Here is a 22245-nt window from a genome sequence, read left to right as displayed (position 1 = left end):
ATCGACAACTAGAATAATGAAAATGACATGATTTAGGGCTCAATTAGAATATTTTAAAATTGTGTGATAATTTAAAGATGTTTTGTACAATTAACCCAAAAACTAAAAATTTGTATATTTAACGAAATTTGGTTTTATTCCCAACAAAAACTTTGAAATATTTTAATTTTAAAATAAGTAAGTGTTATAAATGAGATATTTTATTAATTACATAAAAATTAAATTGTGGTTACAAAATTTCTTTGGGAAAATTTTCTATCAAATTGATTTGATTTGCGAAGAATTCTGTAGGTAATATGTTAAATCCTTAATGTTGCTATCATATCTTCAAAATCAATCATCTAATGACTAATTTTAATATTTTTTTTGTTTTTTGTTTTATTGCCAATGTCACATGCAATTAATATAGTTAACAAAAATATTTTAAGTTTTAAATTCTGTGAAAATTCTCCCTCTTTCTTAGCTGAACCCACACACTGCTTTTTTTATTGCCAATGTCACATGCAATTAATATAGTTGCTTTACCTTTATTTTTTAAAAATTTAGTTACTGTGAATTGGGAACTCGAGTTGTAAGGTGATGGTGTACTCTTCACACGGTAAATGAAATGTATGGGTCTTTGAGGGCTAATGCATCACCGTAAACTCAATTATACCTTAAAACTATTACAACGTCTCCCTAAAACACAAACACAAATAAATCTTTCTCCCCAAATTTCCAACACCCAACATAGAAAAAATAATCTTTGGAAGGAAGAAAACGCGTCCTACTAGAAATATTTTCTGTTTCTCTTTCTAAAATTAACTTATTTTCTTAATTTTTAGGAAAAATGGCCTATATCCTTAATTAATTTTAAAAACAATATTTTCAACTAATTCACCCCTTGCAATGAAAGAAAAATCATTGCACACCCGGTGAAAAAAGCAAGTTAAAAAAGGTGGTTAAGTAATTCACCTAGTGATTTTTTAAAAGTTAGAATAGGTTGTTGTTATTCTTATTTGAGATTTAATTTCTATATTTTACTTGTTTTTTAAATTTAGAACGCTTTTTCAATCATTAATATCGTTAATACTTTTTGTTAATATTTGTTAACTTATCATGTTTATTTTCATCAATTATAATTAGCATCATATAATGATAGTTTAATCAACATGTCAAATTAACAATTTTTAATAAAATTACTAACTATATTAATGATTGAACTATAATTTTAAACAAAATGATTAAAAAAACTTACTTTTTAACTTTTAAAACATATAGACTAAATCTTAAATTTGTTAGAGTACAAATAGTAATAGCATATTTGACTCTTTTCTTTAAATGAAGTAAAAACATGTAAATGATGTAAGGTACTTAGTGCCTAGATTTGATAATAGATCAGGCCATTTATCCAAGTCTAAAGGTTTGCCTAAAAGGTTGGGAGAAGGGGTCTGGGTAAAAATATAAGTCTGAAAAATAGGCTTAGATAAAAAATAAAGCCCGCTTTCTACACAGGTCGGGTAAGAATTTTTGCTCGAGCTCGGTCCAACCCGAATTTGTATAACTTTTTTTTTCACTGTTGTTTTGTTTCTATTTGTTGCCATTTTGATGTTATTTTATTGTTATTTACTATTATATTGTTACTATTTTGTTGTTATTGTTTGAATATTGTATAATTCTTGTATTGTTATTAATTTTGTTACTATTGGAGTCATTTGCTTACTAAGTTGCAATTATCTTAGTCTTATTTAAGTATAAAGAATTTTTTTTAATCTATTTCTAATTTGGTGGGAGACATTTATTTTAATGTTTTTAGTGTATTTAATGTATTATATTTTTAAATTTGTTTTATATAAAAATAATATAAATTTTTTAATACGCATAAGTCGGGATTGAGTTTAACATTTTTTATTTGGGCCAAACTTTGAATAAAATTTTAGACCTATTTTTTTAAGTTAAACTCAAACCTAAAAAACGAACTTAAAATTTTAAGTTAATCCAACTTGATCCGACCCATAAAACAATTTTATTAGTCACTCACTTAAATTCTTACTCTCTTTTTTTTTTTTCGTGTCATCCAACATTTTACTAATATGGGCTTAGTAAAGTATGCTATTAGTATGAAAAACATATGTTAATATGTTTACTTGTTTGTGGAGTCAAAAATAGCTGAAGCAAGTGGATAAAAATATCGTTTTCTTTCATTATTTAGCGTCCCATCGTTGGTAATTGAACTGAGTTGCTAGCTTGCAAGATAGTTTAGGTAATCGTCGAGATGAGATTGGTGTTATGCTCGAAATTGCCAATGATTGATTTAAAAATTTGTTTGATAGTCAAGAGCGCTCGAATCTGTTTTACTTTCTATCAAAAATTGATTATTGCATATCTAAGAGCTTGAATACAATTTTAAATGTCCTTTCACGATGGAAGAGGTGATTCAAGCTTTAAAATCAATGCGTTCGACAAAGACATCCGATACTGATATTTTTTTAATTTTATTTTATCAAAAGTTTTGACATATTGTGGGAAGTTTTTTTTTTTTTTTTTTTGGGCTTTAGTATTCTCAATGGGACTCAAGAGGCTGATGGAATTAACTCTAAATTTTTATAGTATTTATTTAATTTTTCATTTTTCATAAATTATTAATAGTATTTTATAATATTTAATAGTTTTTAAATTTTTTAATATTTTATGACATTTAATAATTTAATGGATTTTATATAATTTTCAAATTTTAGGCTAGTAATTTTATATAATTTTTTTATAATTTATAAAATATTTAATATTTTAATATTTTTAAACTTATTTATATAATCCCTAAAAATTAATTAAGCCATCTTAAAAAATTAAAAATCAATTAAGTCTTCCACGTCAGTCGTCACGCCCACTACCACATCATCAAAATTTCTATGTCATTCGTCATGTTACCTATCACGTTAGCACTTAATGATCTATTAAGGGCTTTAAAGGAAGTAACAATTTAAAGAGTCAAATTGATTGTTATTTTTGAATTAAGAGTTTAAGTGATTGTATTTTTCGACTAGAGACTCAACTCATTTTCAAATTATTTTTAAGGAAATTTTTATAACTTTAACCTTAAAAAAAATAAAAATTAAATAAATGCAACACATCACAATTTTTTTAACTCTTACTTATAAAACTAGAAATTTCTTATTTATTAAGAAAGGCAAAAAAAGAGGAGGCAAGGGTGGGATGAGTAAATTGTGTTGGTTTGATGCTTGAGTTTGCCGTTTCCCAAGGCAAAAGCCCACACACTCATATCTTATATATGCAATCATTTTGATAAAGTTTTAAGACATAATTATACAACAATGCCCCCATGGACTAATGATGCGACATAAAGGCAAGGCATGGCATGGTGCCCATTTTATTCCCTCTCCTCCTGTTTGGGTTTTGGTTTTTACTACTCACTCCTAATTTATATATACAAAAACTAGTCCATTAATTATCAAAGGCTAAACCCTTTGATTAAATCACCTACTACTTAACCATTTTAAGGGTTGTTTTTATTTTAGGGTACATTGTTTATAGCCTACACTTGTGCCATTTTAAGAGGGTTTTTTTTTTTACATTAAGTATTTGATTAATGAATAAAAAAGGGGTCTTGAATTAGTCAAAGGGAAGCCCTTCAATTTCCTACAATGAGGACTTTAAAGTTTAAAAGCTTTGGCAAATTTTGGTGGGAAAGTTTGGTTACCAGCTCCCATTTTTGCACCAATGAAACAATCAACCATTGACTCCAATATATGAACATGATTGAGAGACAAAGGCACACTATGAAAGAGATATTTTTGGGATGGAAACTTGTCTACTTTTTAGGGTTCCAAATTGTATTACATTCCCAAAAACAACAATTGCATGTTCTAACATTCTTTTCTTTTTTAACTCTAAAATGAGTTGTTTGGGTGATAGGAATTTACTTGTATAAGTAACTATTATTACTTAGTTGGATCAAATGGTAAAAATTCGATGTTTTTAAATAAAATTTTAAATTTAGTTCTATATTTTTTCAAATAAAAAATATCACATTTTAAAAAATTCAACTCAGTTTAACTTTAAATTAAGAATTCACATACCAAAAAAATGACTAATTTAACCAGCTACTACTTCAATTCAATGTCTTAAATTTCTTTAAATAATGGAGTTGCATTAGGTTTATACATAATTAGAACTATTCCTAGGTTGAGCCACGCTCTAACATTTTTTATTTCTTTTACTATTTTTAATACATTTGAAATTTAGGATTTCTTTTTTTTAATTTAATTTTACTTTTGAATTGAAATACGTAAATAGTGAATTGTTCATACCATTAAAATTGTTTATTAAATTTAAGTTTATTTTGTTTTTTTACACAACTATAAAGTGAGTATTTTGTTATTTCAAAATGTCATATCGGTGAATTTAATAGAAGAATTCACACAATGTTAACAATTAAACTTAAATTTAAAAATTTGAAAAGCAAAGAGACTAAATTTCTAAAAAAAAAAAATAGAATAACTAAATTTTAAATTTACGAAGAATACATGGACTTGAAGCCTTTTTTAACCTTTCTTCATTCAAACTAGTTTTAGTCCGACCCAACCGATATATCTAAATTCTAGGTGAGTTTAAAATACAAGTATATATATATACCTAAACTTATGTATATTGAGTTAACATATATTTTGCTTTTTAAATTTGTTCATTAGTAGCTAATTGCTTTTATATATATTGATGTGTTTTTAACAATTTTAAGCCTAGTTGGTGCTTGAACTTGCATTCTATCAAATAGGTTTTCATCTTCGCACTAATATCATTAGTTTGTGCTAACATGACACAACTAGCCAATTCAATGGTGCCATGTGGCAGTATTTCAATATACCACATGTCAAACATAAATTTAAAAGGTAAAAAAATTTAAAATATATAAATTAATAAAATTATATAAATTTTTTCACATAAAAAATAAACCTGGACAAATGATGTCCAGATACATCTATTTTGAATACTCATTTGTCCAAGTTCATTCCAGATGAGTTTTTAGTAATTTTATATTTTAATTTCTATAAAATATCATATTTTAAATTATTATTTTAAAAATATATAAAAATATAAATTTATAAAAATATATACTATTAGAAGTATATTAAAAGCCTATAATATTTTGAAAAATATATAAAAATTATAATATGTAATTTATAAAATGCTAAAATTTATGAATCTATAAAATATATAAATAATAAAAGAACTAAAAATAAGTCTAGAATGAATTTAGACAAACGATTGTCTAAATTTATTTTAGATTAATTTTTATACTTTTATTAATTTGTATATTTTAAAATTCTTAATTTTAAAATAACAATAACCTGATATTTTATTATAAAAATACATAAAATTGTTAAAAACACATCAAGAATGATCTTAGATAAATGATTGTTCAAATCCAAGAAAAATTAAGCTTTTTATTGATTTATATAATTTTAAATATATATATATATATATACTTTAAAGTTATGTTTGACATGTGGCATACTATGAGGTTGCTATATGGCACTTGGGTTGGCTAACAGTACTACGTTAGTATAAACTAATGGTATTAGTATGGAAGTATCAACTTAATTGACGGCATACAAGTTTAGATATTAACTAGGTTAAAAAATACTAATTAAATACAATTAGATAAGTTTGGCTAAAATGGATAATTTTTCATTTAAGCCCTTTAAATTTTTAAAATTTTATTAGTAAAGGTAAAATTGTACTTTAAATCTCCTAAGAATGATAAAATTTCGATTTAATCCTTTAAAATTATAAAGATATAGGCTATTCAAATGATGAAATTAAATTTTACTATCTTAAAAATTAAAATTTAATTTCGACCCTAAAATAATTTTCTACAAAATATATATTCAACCATATATATTTATATCTATTTTGGTCCGGAGGAGTATTTTATTGAATGTAAAAATATTCTGATGGGTCAATATAAAACAACAAAAGCTTTTCCAATTTCCAAAGTGAAAGCTAAAGTTTGCTACCTAAAATCAGTTTACCATGACTTTGTGCTAATTTTATATGTATCACTGGGGGGAAATATATTGTTAAAGAAAGGGGCTATGCCTATCCAACTTTATTCAACTTTGGTTGACTTTATGTATAAAAAGACTATCCTGCAAGGCCTTTCTTATGATATATCATTGTCATAAATCATTGTGGGAAAAAAGTATATATATATATATATATATATGAGTAGCGAAAATTAGTTTTTAGGATTGAATTTGGATTATAAAATTTTGAGAAAGTTGAAATATAAGTTTTCTTTTTTCAATTTTAGAGGGTTAAAAATTGAAATTTAAATTTTAGGGAGTAGAATGCGATTATCTCATTGAAGTAACTTAAAATTTTGTAAATTTCCACTTTTGGGGCCGAGCAAGCAGAGGCCGTCCACCCCATGATAAAATTATCTTTTAGTCCAAAAAGTTTATAATTTAAAATTTAACCCCACTACTAGTGTGACTCCTGTATGTGTGTGGGTATTGAAATATCAAATACGTCCACAACTTTTCATTTTTGTCATGGAATAGTAACTTTTTTGTTTTGCAGCAACACAAATCAAAGTATTTCTCTGTTTGAGTAATTTTCTGTTGTGTCTCATTAAATGAGACAATCAAATATTTATATAAATGGTTACTATTTATGGAATTGACGTTCTTAGTAGATTTTATGCATGTTGGACACGTGTATTATTCTAGGTTGTTTGCTGAACTTCGTGGCCTCCACATGTGAACTCCTTGGGTACATGCGAGCTGAGACCACAAGCTCCCCTTGCAAGCAACCCTTGTTGTCTTCGTACTGTGAGGCTTGCATGTATTCATTTGGTGAGCCCTAGCCAGGTCGCAAGTAGGTGACCCGAACCTTATCTAATTCTCGGGTTTGTGATCATAAGTACATAGCATTGTCCCATGGTTTTCAAACTGATACATAGAATGAAGGGACCAAAAAGCAAAGACAAGTAAATTAAGGTTGTTGATTTTTATTATTGAATAGGTAAGATATTCCAAGTTCAAAATTTCATATATAAAGACATTGAAAGAGCCAAGTGAGGGCAAGCCTAAAATGAAAAATTTTCTATTTAGGCTCTTTATAATTTATAAAATTTTAAATTAATAATAGTAAAATTACACTTTGGCCTCTCAAAATAATAAAAATTTGATTTAATCCTTTAAATTTTATAAAGATATAGCCTATCAAAATGATGAAATTATATTTTTACTATTGTAAAAATATACAATTTAATTCCGACCCCAACCTCCCAAAAAAATTTTCTAATTCCTACCACTGTATAAAGGTTGGTAAAAGATATGGAAAGGAGGATATTAGTCAGTAAAAAGAACAAAAGAGAAGCCCACTGGCTTTCTTTTCCACTCATATCTCATTATTCAATCTTAATGGATGCTTGCATGCATGATTCATGATTTAAGATGAGAAATCCTGGTGTTGAGTGTTTATGATGAATGCCGTGAATGAAATCCAGATGATTGAAAGCTATCCGAATTTGATTAAAAAAATTTAATTGACTTAATAATTATCAATTCAAGTTGAAACTATTGTTGGAGTTGTCATAATACTTTATTTAAATGAGTCATTTATAATTTTATTTAAATATTTTTTTGTAAAATTATATTTTTAATCTTATTATATAGAAAGAATTTAAGTATGAACAAGTTTAATCGAGCTCAAATTCAAATAGCTCAATTGAATATTGAGTTAAACTCAAGTTACGTATTGAACTTTAAATTTCGAGTTGAGCTCGAACTTACTATTCAACTTGACTGCTCGTTTACAACTCTACTTCCAATAGCATGATGTCTGGGGTCTAAAATTTTTAGAGGCCAAGACTTTGATGAATGCATGCATGGTGCATGGCTTAAAAACCCCTAGTGTTGAGTGTTGATGGATGCATAGCTAATGGTTCATGGTTTAAGACTTGTGTTGAATGTTGATGGATGCATGCATGCATGTTGCATGTTGCATGTTGAGTGTTGAATGTTGAGGGATGCATGGCTTAAGATAAGAACCCTATGGAGTGGACCGAGTACAAAAGACCAACGGAAGACTAAACAAAATGCAAAGCATTGGCCATTGGAAGAAACGGATCTATTTTACAATTGCCAATTTGGTATGGTTTTGGCCTTTTCTGCTTTTCTCCATCCCCCATTTGGATTGTTGATACAAAACAAAATCATTTTATTCTATTTTTATATTTTAATTTGATATAATTTATTCTTATAATTGTCGATATTATATTTTAATCCAAATCAAGGGCAGCACCAGGGAATTCAGAGGCCCGACTTTCTTAAAATATAAAATTTCATTTTATGACTTTTAAAATTTTAAAATTTTTTATTTAGTAAAAATTAAAATTGTATTTTAACAGTTTATAAAATTTTAATTTAATCTATATAAGTTATTAAAATTTTAAATTTATATTTGAACTTAATTCTAATTCCAAAAAAAATTTAACTTCCCACCTTATCCGAATCACAAACACCATTAAATTTTTATTATTAAAGATTTTTTCACTAATTTTTATTTTTTAAAATCCAACTCAATCTCGAGGTGTATTTTTTAAAGGATAAATTATGATAGAGGTCACCTAATTATGATTTTTTTTGTCATAATTATGAAAAGTTATAAAATAATCATTTAACTATTCAAGTTTGTCCTTTTTGTCATAGTTGACTAACGTAAAAATGGAAACTCCTAAGGACGAAGCCAAAAGTTTATCTTTGGGGGCCAAAATTAATTATAAAATTCTAAATGGATCAAAATACAATTTTACCTTAGTATATGCATGTTATTTTAGAATTTTATAGGGATTAAGCTGAATTTTTTTCATCTTGGGGGGCCAAAGTGTATTTTGCCCAATAAACTAACTTATAATTTAAAATTATTTAAGGGACTAAAATGAGTTGTCATTGTAGGGGGGCCGGGGCCCTGCCAGGCCCCCAATCCCTTGGCACCATCCCTAAAAACTCTAAAAAATGTAAGATAGTTGGGTGATTAAAAAAGACAAAATTGAAAAGTTAAGTGATTATTTTGTAACTTTTCATAATTGGATGACAAAAAAATTTACAAATAATTTGGTGATTAAAAAAAAAAGCATAGTTGAATCACTACTAATATAATAATAATAATAATAATAATAATAATAATAATAACTAAAATATACCTAATTAAAGTTTGTAGATAAAATTGTGGAGCTGAATATAAAAGAGGGACAAAAACCATTATTTTGACATAATTTGACCAAAAAGATAAAAAGAAAAAACATTAGTTACTGTTGCTATTGCTATTGCAAGTCCACTTCTTATAAGACTCAGACGAAACCACTGATAAACCCCACCTTTTGTTTCTCTTTCTCCAATTCTGAAATAGGAACAAATCAATTCTAAGTTCACTTGTTTTGGGTGTTTCCAACTCTGAGACCATGGATACTCAGCATGGTTCCCCTTTTAGCTGGGCTTATTTTTGTCAAGCTAAGGTAATTAATGCCCCCATTTCTTGTTTGTTTTTAACTCATTAGTGTTTACCCTTTTGGCTTGATGATGAACAATTTGGGGGTTGTTTTTAATGATTGCAGACAATGGAAGAGCTTAAGCATTCACTTTTATGTACTACTATGGAGCTTGAACAAACAAAGATCCTAGTTCAAGAGGAGCTTCGAAAGAGAGATGATCAAGTACTTGAACTCAAGGAGTTGCTGAGCAAGGCTATGAAAGAGAGAGATGAAGCCAAGGAGAAATACCAAAGGCTTTTCCTTGAGAAACTAGGGCATCATCACCACCAACACCAACAGGTTTCCAGCATTGAAGATGAACCCAGAAGAGGGATTGATTCAAACAATGGCTTCTCATCATCTGATTGTGAGGAAAGTATTGTTTCATCCCCTGTTGTTGACCCAATTCAACAAGGACCACAAGCAACCATAGAGCTGGTGCCTGATAGGCCATTGCCTGAAAAGGGAAAGCTTTTGCAGGCAGTGATGAAAGCTGGTCCACTCTTGCAAACCCTTCTTTTAGCTGGACCGTTGCCTCAATGGAGACACCCACCACCACCACTTGATTCCTTTGACATCCCACCTGTGACCATCCCTTCACCACCACCACCACCACATCGGCTCCACCAAGACTCCTTCACCACCCTAAACGCCTGTGGTAAAGTTAACAGAAAAAGGATTCTATTGGAAGGCTCTGATTCTCCTACAGAGACCAAGTACCAAAGAATAGTTCTCCATTGACTGCAAACAAAAGAGTAGTCTACATAATACTAGTTTATGGTGACTGATGAAGTATTTTTGTACAAAGGATTGCTTTGGAGAAACAACTATCCATTTTCCTAATTACCCTTTGGAGAGCTTTCATTTCCTCGGCTTTTTGCCAATGTTTCCCGGTGAAGATATTTGTCCTTTTCTTACCCCCCAAAAAAAAAAAAACCCATTTTTTCTTCACAATTTTTTTTTTTTTTTTTTGCTCCATTGATGTGAAAGGGAGCTGTGATTTCTCCAAAACTGCTGTGGAAAAGTAAAAAATTACTAGTAGTATGATAACATTTAGCTACCCTACTCTTTTACTGAGGTTTGTGATTAGTATGTGAAAATTGTGGACGAAATGGTTAAGAGTTTAATGCTTCTTATGTATGGATTCAAGTCTCGTGGATGAAGAAAATAAGGTATGAGAGTCTTATTCTTCATCTAAAGAAATAATTTAACCGGAATCTAACGTGACTATTGAACACCGAAAACGAAACAAAAAAGATGCTAAAAGGGCAGAAATATTGGGTGTGGAGTGGTTGAAATGGGAAGATGGGCATGGCCAACAACCAAGAAGGATCTAAGAGGGATTGTTTGATCGCTTGTCGATTAGTGGCTCCCGCAAATCGGAATCAGGATCCGCTAATGGCCTCACCTATGATTGTTGTTGTTGTTGAGTATGATTATTTTATATGTAGGTGTATGTTTCTCCAAATGATGCTCTCCTTTCATTAATACTAATATTATTGTATTAATAATGAGTGAGATTTCTATTTCCATGTTATCTTCACCATACAAAGATAAGGGGGACACGTTCTTTTGCTAATGAAAAATTCAATGAAACCATACTCGCAGATCAACTCAGATTTTAAAATTTTTGTATTATTTTAGATTAGAGTTTATTATTCGAGTTTTTAAAATCACTCCAAGTTATTTGTTTGAGTCATTTCTTATAAACCAATTTCAATTATTTCTAGTTCAAGTTAATACATTTTGGAAATGAAGCCATAAGGGTCATCAAATCTAAATGGTAAACAATGGGTAGATAAAAGTTTTTCACGTACATGACTTTGTAGTGTAAGCCACTTAAAATTAGGCAAATTTAGTGAAATTCCTTTAACAAACGTATATTGAATTTCTCATAAATTCAAGTGAAAGGAAAAGAAACTCATTTTGTATTCTCCATTCTAGGATGCTTAGTCAATGCTAAGAGGCAGGTGTTACAATGGGGTAGCTTGTATTCACATTTGACAAAATTGAAGGGATTGGATGGGTTTCATTGGTGACAACCCAACCAACTTTGTTTCTACTCTTAACCAATATATGCTCATAACTAAACCACCAATCTCCCTCCATGCAAATGAATTGAATATCTGTAGCATTCAATTCCAAATCCATCCAAATTATTGCTTTACATACCTGCATCTAAATCCATGATCCCTAAAAGTATTAACATCAAATTATGAATGAATTTCTTATCAACATGATGGATTAATTTTTGCTTATCCCAAATCTTATTTTGTATACACCCCAAACCTCGAAATGGCCTCCCTACCCTATGACATTTGAATCCGAATCAATTATCAACAAGAGTAAAGAGAATTTAGATATAATAAATATCCATGCACTAATATCCACATCTATTCTAAATCCTATTCGTATAGTAATTAAAATATTCAAATTCATTAAAAAAAAGACAAATTAAATATCTGCAAATATCAAAATCCATACTCCCATGACCCTACTCCCCCTTTTACCCGTTACATCAAAATTCGGCAAGGCCTCAAACATAGGTCAAGCCCATTGTGCAAGTAGAGAGCATCTAGATAATGACATTTTCATTTTCTTACTTATCCTAAATTTTTCTGAGACATCCCCAACTGGTTTAAGTATAAACATGGATAACGAATTGTGGGCTAACTTTGCTCTTCCAAGCTATGCCATGATTAGGCGCAAGGAAACTGGAAATATCGTAGCATTCAAGCAGTAAAAAAAACAGGAGCAGCCATGGATTTTTCAAATTTCAAGGAAATTTCTAACTGAAAAACAAAGATTGCAGCATCCAAGTGCAGTTCATGCAAGACTTTGCTTGAAAAAATTAGGCAGAAAATCGAAAAAGAACCTGATGGAATTGTCCAGTCCATACAGCAGTGGCTAGGAAATGAAGAAGCTAGCATGGTTTACTTGACTGAAGACTCAAACCCACCTCCAATGAGTGGCACCCTGATATGACTAGAGATACTTGGCTTCTAGGTCCCGCCACTTGTAGAAATTATGGTCTACAATGATTATAACAGCTCAGACATAAGAAGAAAAGCACAAGCCTAGAACAAAATTTTGGCTCTAGACCTATGCCCTATTAGTTTGCGTCAAGAGACCAAGTCTTAAGCCTTCAATAATTCCCACCGAAAAGGGTAATTATTCCAGGCTTGACCCAATTCGGCGCAGACATTATGTACCCAGTAAGGGGGATCAGGACCAATACAATGAACAAATCAAAAGCAATACTAACAAAACAATTCCAACATGATTTTCAATATAGGCAGCAAGTTGAATGATAAAATCGACAGCTTTCAGCTTTTGATAAAATTGGTAAAAAAATTACTCCGTCCAGCAAGAGGAAGCTTCTTGATTGCAACAGAGAAAAGGAGTATTTGTATTTACATTGCAAAGTCTAGAAATTGGATAACTATCAGTCCCATTTGCACGCAAGATAAAATGTTATTCACCTACTCGGGGAGGAAAAATGTTGAGACGCTTGTCAGAATTCCTCAATCATCCTCACCATCATCTTCGTTATTGGTTTGATTGTGTTTTTGAGCATTATACATCTCAGCAACCTGCAAATATTCAAGAAAAGTAATTAAGGAAAAAAAAAAAAAAGAATAAGTGAAGCATACACACACAAATATAGTTGCTCCTCCTCCATAAATCATGTGGGCAAATTAACATAAGTTTTTTGTTCTTCACCTGCTCAGATGATGAAGCTTGCTCTGGTGTCTTATCTTCTCGAACACGAACTAAACGTGGAAATCGGAGAGATATGCCCTTTTACCAAGAATTACAAGGAATTAGATGAGTTCAGTATTTTAGTATCTGATAAAACTTTGAGAAAAAAGAAAATTGCAGGATCCAAACTAATTAGTCAACCCCAGGTTTTCAGTTATCAAATCATACATACAGGAAACTGAGAAGTGAATTAAAATAAATAAATAAAATTGAAAGGCTTCAACATGTGACAACTTTTGTCGCACCTTATCAGGATCCACAATCCCAATAGCAGCACGATGAACAGGGCTAATGGTCAAGTCAGCAGCTTTTACCTCCCAAACCTGCAACAAATTAAACAAACAAAAAGATTTAAAAAATGAAGAAACTACTGAAAAAACGAATAGCAATAGCCTAAGGTACATAATCAATAATATTGAATGCAAAGGAAGATTAGCAGACCTAGGACATTTTACAATAGATACAGAAACAAAAAACTTGGATTACAATTCTCAATCCATCTCAATTGAGTCCACAAAACCATTCTATTGATAAATTTTATAGGAATATTCAGCAACCAAGATTTCAACAAATAGAAACAAGCACACAGAATGAGAAGCATTTACAACAGTTGCTACAAATTCAGTTCATAATTATTTCAAATGGCAAAAATAAATGGATCCTTGAAGAATAAAAGTGCACACACAAAATCCCTACAAGCCATCGACATTGGCAGACAGGATAAATGGAGAACGTGGAGTAAAAAATGTAACATATGACATGGGTTGCAAGTGCCCTGATCAAGAAAACTAGGGTTAATTGCCATTGTTAATGTCATATGACATGTATAGGAATGCTGCTTTGACCATCAGATTGGAATAAGGGCACAACTTTCCCACCACTCCTAACCGTACGATGGAATAGGTTTGCGTGCACTTCTAACTGGAGCTGTGGCAATCAGCACACTTAAAAGTCACAATCAAACTGATCCTCAACTATTTTGATTAGGGGCATGCATGGTTTGATTAAAACCAAATTAACCAATCGGTTGATTAGTTGAATGTCAAATTTAGTTCGGTCTTAAAAGTTTTGTGAAAGTTTGGTTATCATTTAATTCAATTTGAAAGCAGTTAATTAAACAAATTAACCAATTAACTGAAATTAATAATAAATATTGTATATTATATACAAGCCCAATATACGCAAATTCGATGGACCCAATAAAATCTGATATAATGGGCCAAAGCAAATATATATTATGAATTTAATCAACTTTTTTGGTACAAATTTAATTAAAATTAAAATAGAAATATTATGTTTTTAATTTAGAGTTGCCAATTGTCATTGTGTTATTTGTTGCTTTTGTCATGTTTTAAACTTCTTTGAACTTAAAAAAAAAAAAAGAACACTACCGTTGTAATTTTTGTCTTGTTTTAAACTTGTTTCAGTCAAAAAGAAAATACATGTTACAAATTTTGGTTAAGTTGAAAACTAACCAAATTAACCTAAGCTAATCCAGTTTGGTTAATTATTTTCGAAAAAATTTCAGTTCGGTTAACAGTTAAGAGTTTTAAAACTTCAACTTACTCAGTTAATGGCAGTTCGTTCAGCCATTAATCAGACTGTTTGGACACCCCGAACAGTTTTGTGCATTACAGGAAAATAGACATCAAGGGACATGCAATTAACAAATTTACAAACAACCAAAGATACTCAAAGAAGTGTAATTTTACCTCTGAAGTCTCAAACCATACATCCGGCTTCATCATCTCAGAACAACGATAGTATGACTGTAATCAACAAGCACTTTAGAACTTGTATGTTTATGAAAAATTAACCCTATTTGCCCATTATTTCCTTTCTTACAACAGAAGATAATATCAAGAGACAAACCTTTGGTTCAGGAATCACTTTAGAGCGGAGACTGGCAGAACGTTCCTCAAGCTCTGCTTCAGAAAATCCAGTACCTATAGATCATCAAATAGAAGGAAAATGAAGACAATCAGCTGGAAAGACAATGAAAATGTTGAATCGTAGCAATTCAAATTTCACTAACCTATTTTACAGATACTCTGGAATTCTTCATTATTTTCATCATAACATGCCAAGAGAAAAGCACCATAGAAGCCTAAGGATAAACATAATGGCACCATCAACACAAATGGGCCAATGGCAGAAACAGAGTTAAGATGAAAGCTGACAGAATTAACAGAAAATAAACTCTATGTGAGCTCCGGTCATCTGATATGATAAATAAAGAGAAATGAATACCAGTTCGTTTCCCACGGCCATGGAAAGCAGCAATAGGTACTAGATCTAATGTGTCGCCAATACTGCATGGTACATAAAGGAACATAAAAGTTACACATGAGCAAAATAACACCTGATTGTAATTCGCCACAAGTAAAAATTTCTGACACCTTACCTTTCCATGTAGTCTTTCTTCAATTTTAGCCAGTTGAGTGACCGCTTCGATGGCTCATATGTAGCATCTCTATCCAATGTTTTGATAATTAAACCCTCACAACTGAAAACTAAGACTAATCAGCACCATAGAAACCCAAAATACTTTATGGAAAAAATAAAATTATTTCTCTGATCTTTTTAAAATACTTGTTGGGCTCATTCTAGCTGCATGCTAAAAGTTTCGGGAAGAAATAAACAAACACCTTGAAGAAACAGCAGAATTAAGGAATATTTGAATCTCCTCAAGATCATTTGATGTTAAGGCTGTTGCAAATTGAAAAAACCCAGGTTCTTCCTCAAATGAATCATAAAGCCTCTGCAAAGGGCAAATGGAATAAGATCCTAGTGAGCTGAATAAGCCATATGATATGCAGTGAATGAGCACTTCTAAACACAAATAACACTCCAAATCAATTACTTAACCATGCAGCACAATATTGTCTCCTTTTCACTTAACACAAATCTTCAAAGGACTCTTTTTAACACTAATACTATTGAAATTTCGCAGTTGAGATAAAGATGATAATTAAGCTGTATATCAAATTACATTGTAGTGATGCAATCACTTAATTAGGGATGGCAACGGGGCAGGGCAGATTTTGCCTGCCCCAACCCCGACTCAAAACCTGATCAATCAAACCTGACCAGACCCAACCCCGACTTTTTAAAAAAAGATCCACCACGAAAGAAATTTAAAAGGAGACCCAAGTCTGCCCCGCCCAGCCCCGCCCTAAATTTAATTTAATTATTTTGTTTTTTTATTTTGAAGAAAATAAGATTACATCTTTTTAATTGTTTTTTTTTAATCAAATAAGATGAATTTTTTTTAGTTTACACTTAAAACTTGATATACTTAATTTTTTTATTTATATATTTATCTATTGAAAGCAAAAAGTTAATATATGTATATATATTAGAGGCATTTTTGTAAATATTCCGAGGCAAAGTGGGGCAGATTTACCTCAAACCCGACCCGACCCAACCTGCCCCGAACCCGATTTTTCAAAAAAAATCGACCCTAACGAATTGGGCAGGGTCAAAACCTGTCAGATTCAGAGGGGTTTGCCATCCGTACACTTAATAAACTCAGACAAAAATTCCAGAACCATAAAAGTATAATGCATACCTCCTTACGAACTTTCAGTTGCTCATGAAGAAGTGGTTGCCCGTCAAGGTATAAGATGTCAAAAGCGAATATGCACACATCAACTTTTATTTCACTCACTACCACATTTTTCCGTGCTCTTGTACTAAGGATCTGCATATCAAAAAAGACACCGCCAACAAAATCAACCTTAGAGACCATGGGTTTAGACCAGCTCAGTGAACATCTTCCAAAACATCCAAAAATGAATTAGCAAATGATTAACAGTGAAAAAATATGGCCATCACTGCAACACTAAACTAATCCAAACATTTAAGAAATTTGTTAATACCAAAATGCTAGATAGTAACTGAATAAAGTCGAAATTTAATTCCTCATGTGTTGCATTTTATGTAGTCAACCATACAGAACAATACACCCATTGCATTGGTAAAGCTTAGTGCAAACAAGTCTTGATTCTAAATAATATTCATATATTATGATGAGATCTTGAATCTCATGACAAACAAATGAGTTTTCTAACTTAATGAAACTTTAGAGCAACAAATGTTCTCCACTGTTTGTATGCATATTGATTGTCAAGGGATCAGCCAACTAATACATAAATGGTATTTCCCAAGACAAACAAATTTGTACATAAAATAGAACCAGCATAAATTCTAATAGCAAAGTATGCAACACGTTACCTGAAAGGGTAATATTTTCTTTTGAACACGATCATAAGCAACAAGCTCACAATCCAAAACAAATGATTTTACAGAGGACTTCTTAAATCTACACAAGAAAGTAATTTTAGTCAGTAAAACAACATTGCAGAAGCAGTCGCATACAAAAAAGTTTTTGGCAAGCATCAAGCAAGCAAAAGAGCTTTAAGGGATAATAACTGCATATGAAATGTGTGCTTATCTCTATTGTCAAGCCCTTATTAGGACTGTTAGCATCTAATGTCAATATATAATTTTCACGTAAAACTCAATGCTAGTTGTGAAGTTTTCATTAGCTTTTCTCAATATAATTCTACCAAGTCACACTATTTTACAAATGAGAAGTAACAAGACTTGCATTAGCGAACACCAACTTAACAATAGCAGATGGAATGGAACAAATGCCTATAACTTACAACCATTGCTACAAATTCTGGTTGCTAATACATTTAAAAACAGTCAAACCAGGATAAAAGATGTAGGAAAGAAAACTAAAATATTAGGTGGTAAAAGCTGGGTTTCATTTAACTAGAAACTTTTCTGAGAGGCATCGTAAGGAAACTCTCAGAAGAGAAGTTTTGACCAGTATGCTTTGCTTGGTGGAGGGGAGGTGAAGTTAACCTTTACTGAACGCATTCACAAAAAACAAATAGCACGAATCAACAGAACAAGTCACCATAAAGATAGAGGTCTACCTAGAAATTGCAGCAACAACATCAGGAAACTTTCCAGTGTTACACTCAGCATTTCGGCTGTATATCTCAACTGAACCATTCTCCATATAGTGTATCTACATAAGGCACATAATTTTTTTTTTCTTTTTTCACATGATGAAATTGCACTAACAGAAACAAATAAAATGAAGTAGCACCTTAAATTCTATTACCTGCGCACGCTCTCCATCATATTTATATTCACATATGAAGTCAATGTCCTGGAATTTATTTATGATTTCAGCAACACCTTTGGTTGGTTTTGCTAGCATAGGTCCAACGGGAACACCCGGCGTAAAGCCACAACTCTTAGGCAGATCCCATACACCACCAGTCAAGAGTGCTGGGACTATTTTATCATAGACTGGAAGGATAGAAAAAACTTGTTTGACAATCTTAGCAGCCTGCATGAGACCACCAAAAATAAATAGAAGTGCACTAGTCAAAAATCAATATGGAAGAGCAAAAGGTGAATCCTCAACAGGAAGCCATACAATGAATAAGCTATCAGGAAGTAATTTAAGGTAAAAAGTACAACCACAGTGAAACGAAACTCAACTTTCAAATTTTCAACCATTTCCAGGCCTTAAGAGATGTTGAATTATTTCACCAGTCAATTTCATTTAAACCTTCACCACAATCAGTTTACAAAGTTCTTAACCAGATTTGATCTCTATATCTAGCAAGCCCTGACAAACAGCCTACCTCCCAACAACACTGATGAAATATCAGAGCACTACAAGCTGCACATTTCAGGTACCAGAAATTTTCCCCACCTCTACATTTAATGACTTAGTACTCCATGTACATATAAGGCACATGCTTTCAAAGCCTTTATGGAATCTTATAATGTAATTCTTATTAATAAACTACAAAATGCATGATGTATTGAGCTGAAAGACTGCACAGGTGATTCATGAAAAAGTACCAGATTGAATTTCTACATCTGTAGAATTTACTTACCTCCTCTAAAGGAGACTGAACATTTGGAGGTGGTTTAGAATGTTGTTCATTATATACAGCAGCCTGTCCTAATGCAGCTAACAGAGTCTGCTCTGAAAATCCAATCCGCAGCTTTGTCTGCGTGATGAACCCAAGATACCTTAACATCAAGGAACAAAGTATAAAACAGTACTAAATTGCTTTCCTAGTGACAACCTGAAGCAGACGAATCAAATACTGAGGTTCACAGTCAGTTGCAGCAACAAGAAGTGATTTGATACGATTCTTTTTCTTCTCCTGACTATCCTTTCCAGATTCCTGTATAAGTTGACCAAAAAAGCTAAAACCAGTTAATTGAGAGTATAAAAATTCACCAACAATAATGAATAACTAATGCATTCTCTTCCCCACGTATTGAGCAATGCTGTACTGCAGAATGCCCCAAGAATTATAAGTGCATTAACAATGTAATACTGGAAATGGTTGACCTACTAATCCATGTACTGTATATACCAAATGAACAATTATGTCAGCACCAAAAAATCCAGCATTTAATGAAGATGCGCACATCCAGCATTCATTGAACAGGAGGTAACTAAATAGGCATTTTAACCATGGATGGATCACACTAAGATATCGCTTATTGGAGCAAAAAGCATCCCTTTATATAAAAATATTTCAATTTGGGGAAGAAGGTGGTGAACCTTAGCAATTAGCTGAAACGTGTCAAACACTTTGATAACAGTCAATGGATCAGGCTTGCGCATCATTGATTGAGATGAACGGCTAGCCTGTGCAACAAGGCCCAGGTCCCCTTTATCCTGTCAAAAAGTAAGGAATACAAATATATACCAAACTAGAATGTTAACAAATTTTAATCAACCCCCAAGTTAAAGAGTAAAAAATAAATAAATAAATAAAACTGTACCTTGTACTGACTCTTAACCTGTGATTCAGTCCTCCCACAGGCCTCAGCTAGGGCCTTGATAATGGATGCATCACCGATTCCCAGCTCTAACCCCTCGTGCGCCGGAGCAACCTTATTTGCTGCCAAGTAAACCGTCGCCACCAAATCATCCGGCGTGGTAGCAATAACAGTCCTAAACATATTGCAAACAATATCCGTTATCACAATCCGACCCGTCTCATTGGATATCAAATCAAACGCCAGGCTCAGAAACAAAAACGGCACCCTCTCTCCTTTCTCCCAACACGCCACCATATTGGGATCAAAATCCGCCGGCTTCTTCTTCAACAAACCAATTTTCCCTTTCATCTCCGCGTTTCTCTCGGAGGTGCTCCCCACCTTCACCTTCTTCGAATCCGGGGTTTTCTTCGCCTCATCTAAATCGGGTTTTGGGGAATCGTTAATGGGCTTTCCGATTCCATCACTAGAAACCTCTGGGTCGTGCTTGACTTCAGTGGAGCCGACGGTTTTGGGGGGATTAGGGTTTTGGGTGGGCGACGAATCGGGGGATTTGCGTTTCTTGGTGGGCGAAGAAGAGGAAGAGCTCTTCTTACCGGCTAAACGGCGAGCATTAGACATTAAAGCATCGAAGGCGGAGGGGCGAGTGGACATGTTGGAGTGAGGGTTTAAGGAAGAAAGAGAGAGGGGTTTGGGGCGAAAGAAAGGCGAGTTGGAAGGAAGGATATGGGAGGAAAAGGGAGGAAGGAGAGGGGTGAGAGGACGAGTAATACAACAAGTATAGCGGAGAAGATGGGATGGGCGAAACGTTAGCATTCAATTGGAATGAAATGAAACAAAACACACACGCACAATAGAATCGGATAGAGAAAAGTGCTGGGAAAGCTTTGAAAGATGATTTAGAGAAATGGCGGGAAGTGTGATCAAACTTTTTATATGGAAATGGAATTCCCCCTCCATTTTACCTTCTATCACAGCGCTACCATCCATCCTATCCTATCCACTGTGGATTTGGATTTACTATGTCTATTTCTTATGCTAGGGTTTTGTTTATATTGTCAACGTATACAAATTCATCTCCTTCAATATTAATAATAATATTGATATTAATTGACTTAAATTTCACTCTAATTTTAATTTATATATTTAAATTTATAATTATATTATACTTTACTTTGTACTGTATTTATAATACTTAAGCTATCAAAATAAATCTTTACCCTTGTTAGTACTATATCACCTTAAGAAAATGTGAAGTGAAGGCGAAAAATAAATAATAAATTTTAAGGGTTGAAATATAGTTTTATTATTATATTAATTTATAGTTTTATCAATTTTAAAGGGATTATATAGATTTTTTTTTAATTTTGAGTGAGCTAAAGTCATTATCAGCCTCTATCTTAGCCCCAAATCTCAAGTTTATAAAAATATTAAGGGTACATTTGATAAATCATTATCAAGTTGATTTTATTTTAAAAATAAATTATATACCTTTTTTTTGTTAAAAGGGTTATCCAATTTGTTATATTTATTTTTATGATAAATTATATTAAATAAAATAATATATTAATATTAATAGACTAAATTTAAGAAAATAAATATTAAAAATAATATTAATTTCATCAAACAATATAATTACGTCTAATACTTAATTTTATTAATATATCAAACAACTTTTAATATAAAATTAATACTTATAAAGTTTGGTACTAAAAATTCAATACTTAATTTTTTTTTAGTTTATCAAATAACACCTAAATTTAAAATATCTAAGCTACTTTAAAATAAAAGTTGTGCTTAAATTTTGGTATTACTTCATTTGCTTTTTTTTTATATATATATTTCATGTCTATTTTACGGTTCATGTTCGGGGTTCGAGGTTACCACTCTGAACATCTAATATTTCAGCCCAGTCCAATTTATTTTTTTTATTTATGTAATATATAGTTTTATTTTTGTATATTATGTAATTTATATCAAATAAAAATTTATAAGAACACATAATACTATAATTTAGACATTTAAAAAAAGTCGTTGAAATTTTCTAAAAATAAATTAACCCTTTGTATTTTGTTCACTTAATTGCAACATGTTAAAATTACAATCAAATTAAA

General features: G+C 31.4%; 2 protein-coding genes and 1 long non-coding RNA gene across 3 annotated transcripts; 1 reads left to right on the top strand and 2 right to left on the bottom strand.

The window, feature by feature from the left end:
* Nucleotides 1-9324: 9324 nt before the first annotated feature.
* LOC108482093 (uncharacterized) lies at nucleotides 9325-11046 on the top strand. The gene is made up of 2 exons (XM_017785197.2): nucleotides 9325-9520; nucleotides 9620-11046. Exons 1-2 carry the CDS (start codon nucleotides 9467-9469, stop codon nucleotides 10274-10276), a joined length of 711 nt encoding a protein of 236 aa, XP_017640686.1. The 5' UTR covers nucleotides 9325-9466; the 3' UTR covers nucleotides 10277-11046.
* LOC128291462 (uncharacterized) lies at nucleotides 10728-12718 on the bottom strand. Its single transcript, XR_008281255.1, has 2 exons — nucleotides 12411-12718; nucleotides 10728-11713 (listed from the first exon to the last, which is right to left on the bottom strand). It is a non-coding gene; the product is annotated as an uncharacterized LOC128291462 (long non-coding RNA).
* A 120-nt stretch (nucleotides 12719-12838) lies between these two features.
* Nucleotides 12839-21212, bottom strand: LOC108483405 (DNA ligase 1). Its single transcript, XM_017786782.2, has 17 exons — nucleotides 20135-21212; nucleotides 19911-20027; nucleotides 19423-19524; nucleotides 19228-19344; nucleotides 18438-18668; nucleotides 18247-18341; nucleotides 17534-17621; nucleotides 16869-17000; nucleotides 15946-16058; nucleotides 15702-15803; nucleotides 15548-15609; nucleotides 15333-15404; nucleotides 15170-15243; nucleotides 15010-15066; nucleotides 13543-13620; nucleotides 13259-13336; nucleotides 12839-13128 (listed from the first exon to the last, which is right to left on the bottom strand). Exons 1-17 carry the CDS (start codon nucleotides 20945-20947, stop codon nucleotides 13060-13062), a joined length of 2400 nt encoding a protein of 799 aa, XP_017642271.1. The 5' UTR covers nucleotides 20948-21212; the 3' UTR covers nucleotides 12839-13059.
* Between the last annotated feature and the right edge of the window lie 1033 nt (nucleotides 21213-22245).

The sequence above is a fragment of the Gossypium arboreum genome, chromosome 1 (genome assembly GCF_025698485.1).
Source record: "Gossypium arboreum isolate Shixiya-1 chromosome 1, ASM2569848v2, whole genome shotgun sequence".
In the NCBI taxonomy this organism is placed as follows: Eukaryota; Viridiplantae; Streptophyta; class Magnoliopsida; order Malvales; family Malvaceae; genus Gossypium; species Gossypium arboreum.
The sequence above is the reverse complement of the archived record's forward strand: the minus strand, read 5'-3'. Positions and strand labels throughout refer to the sequence as shown.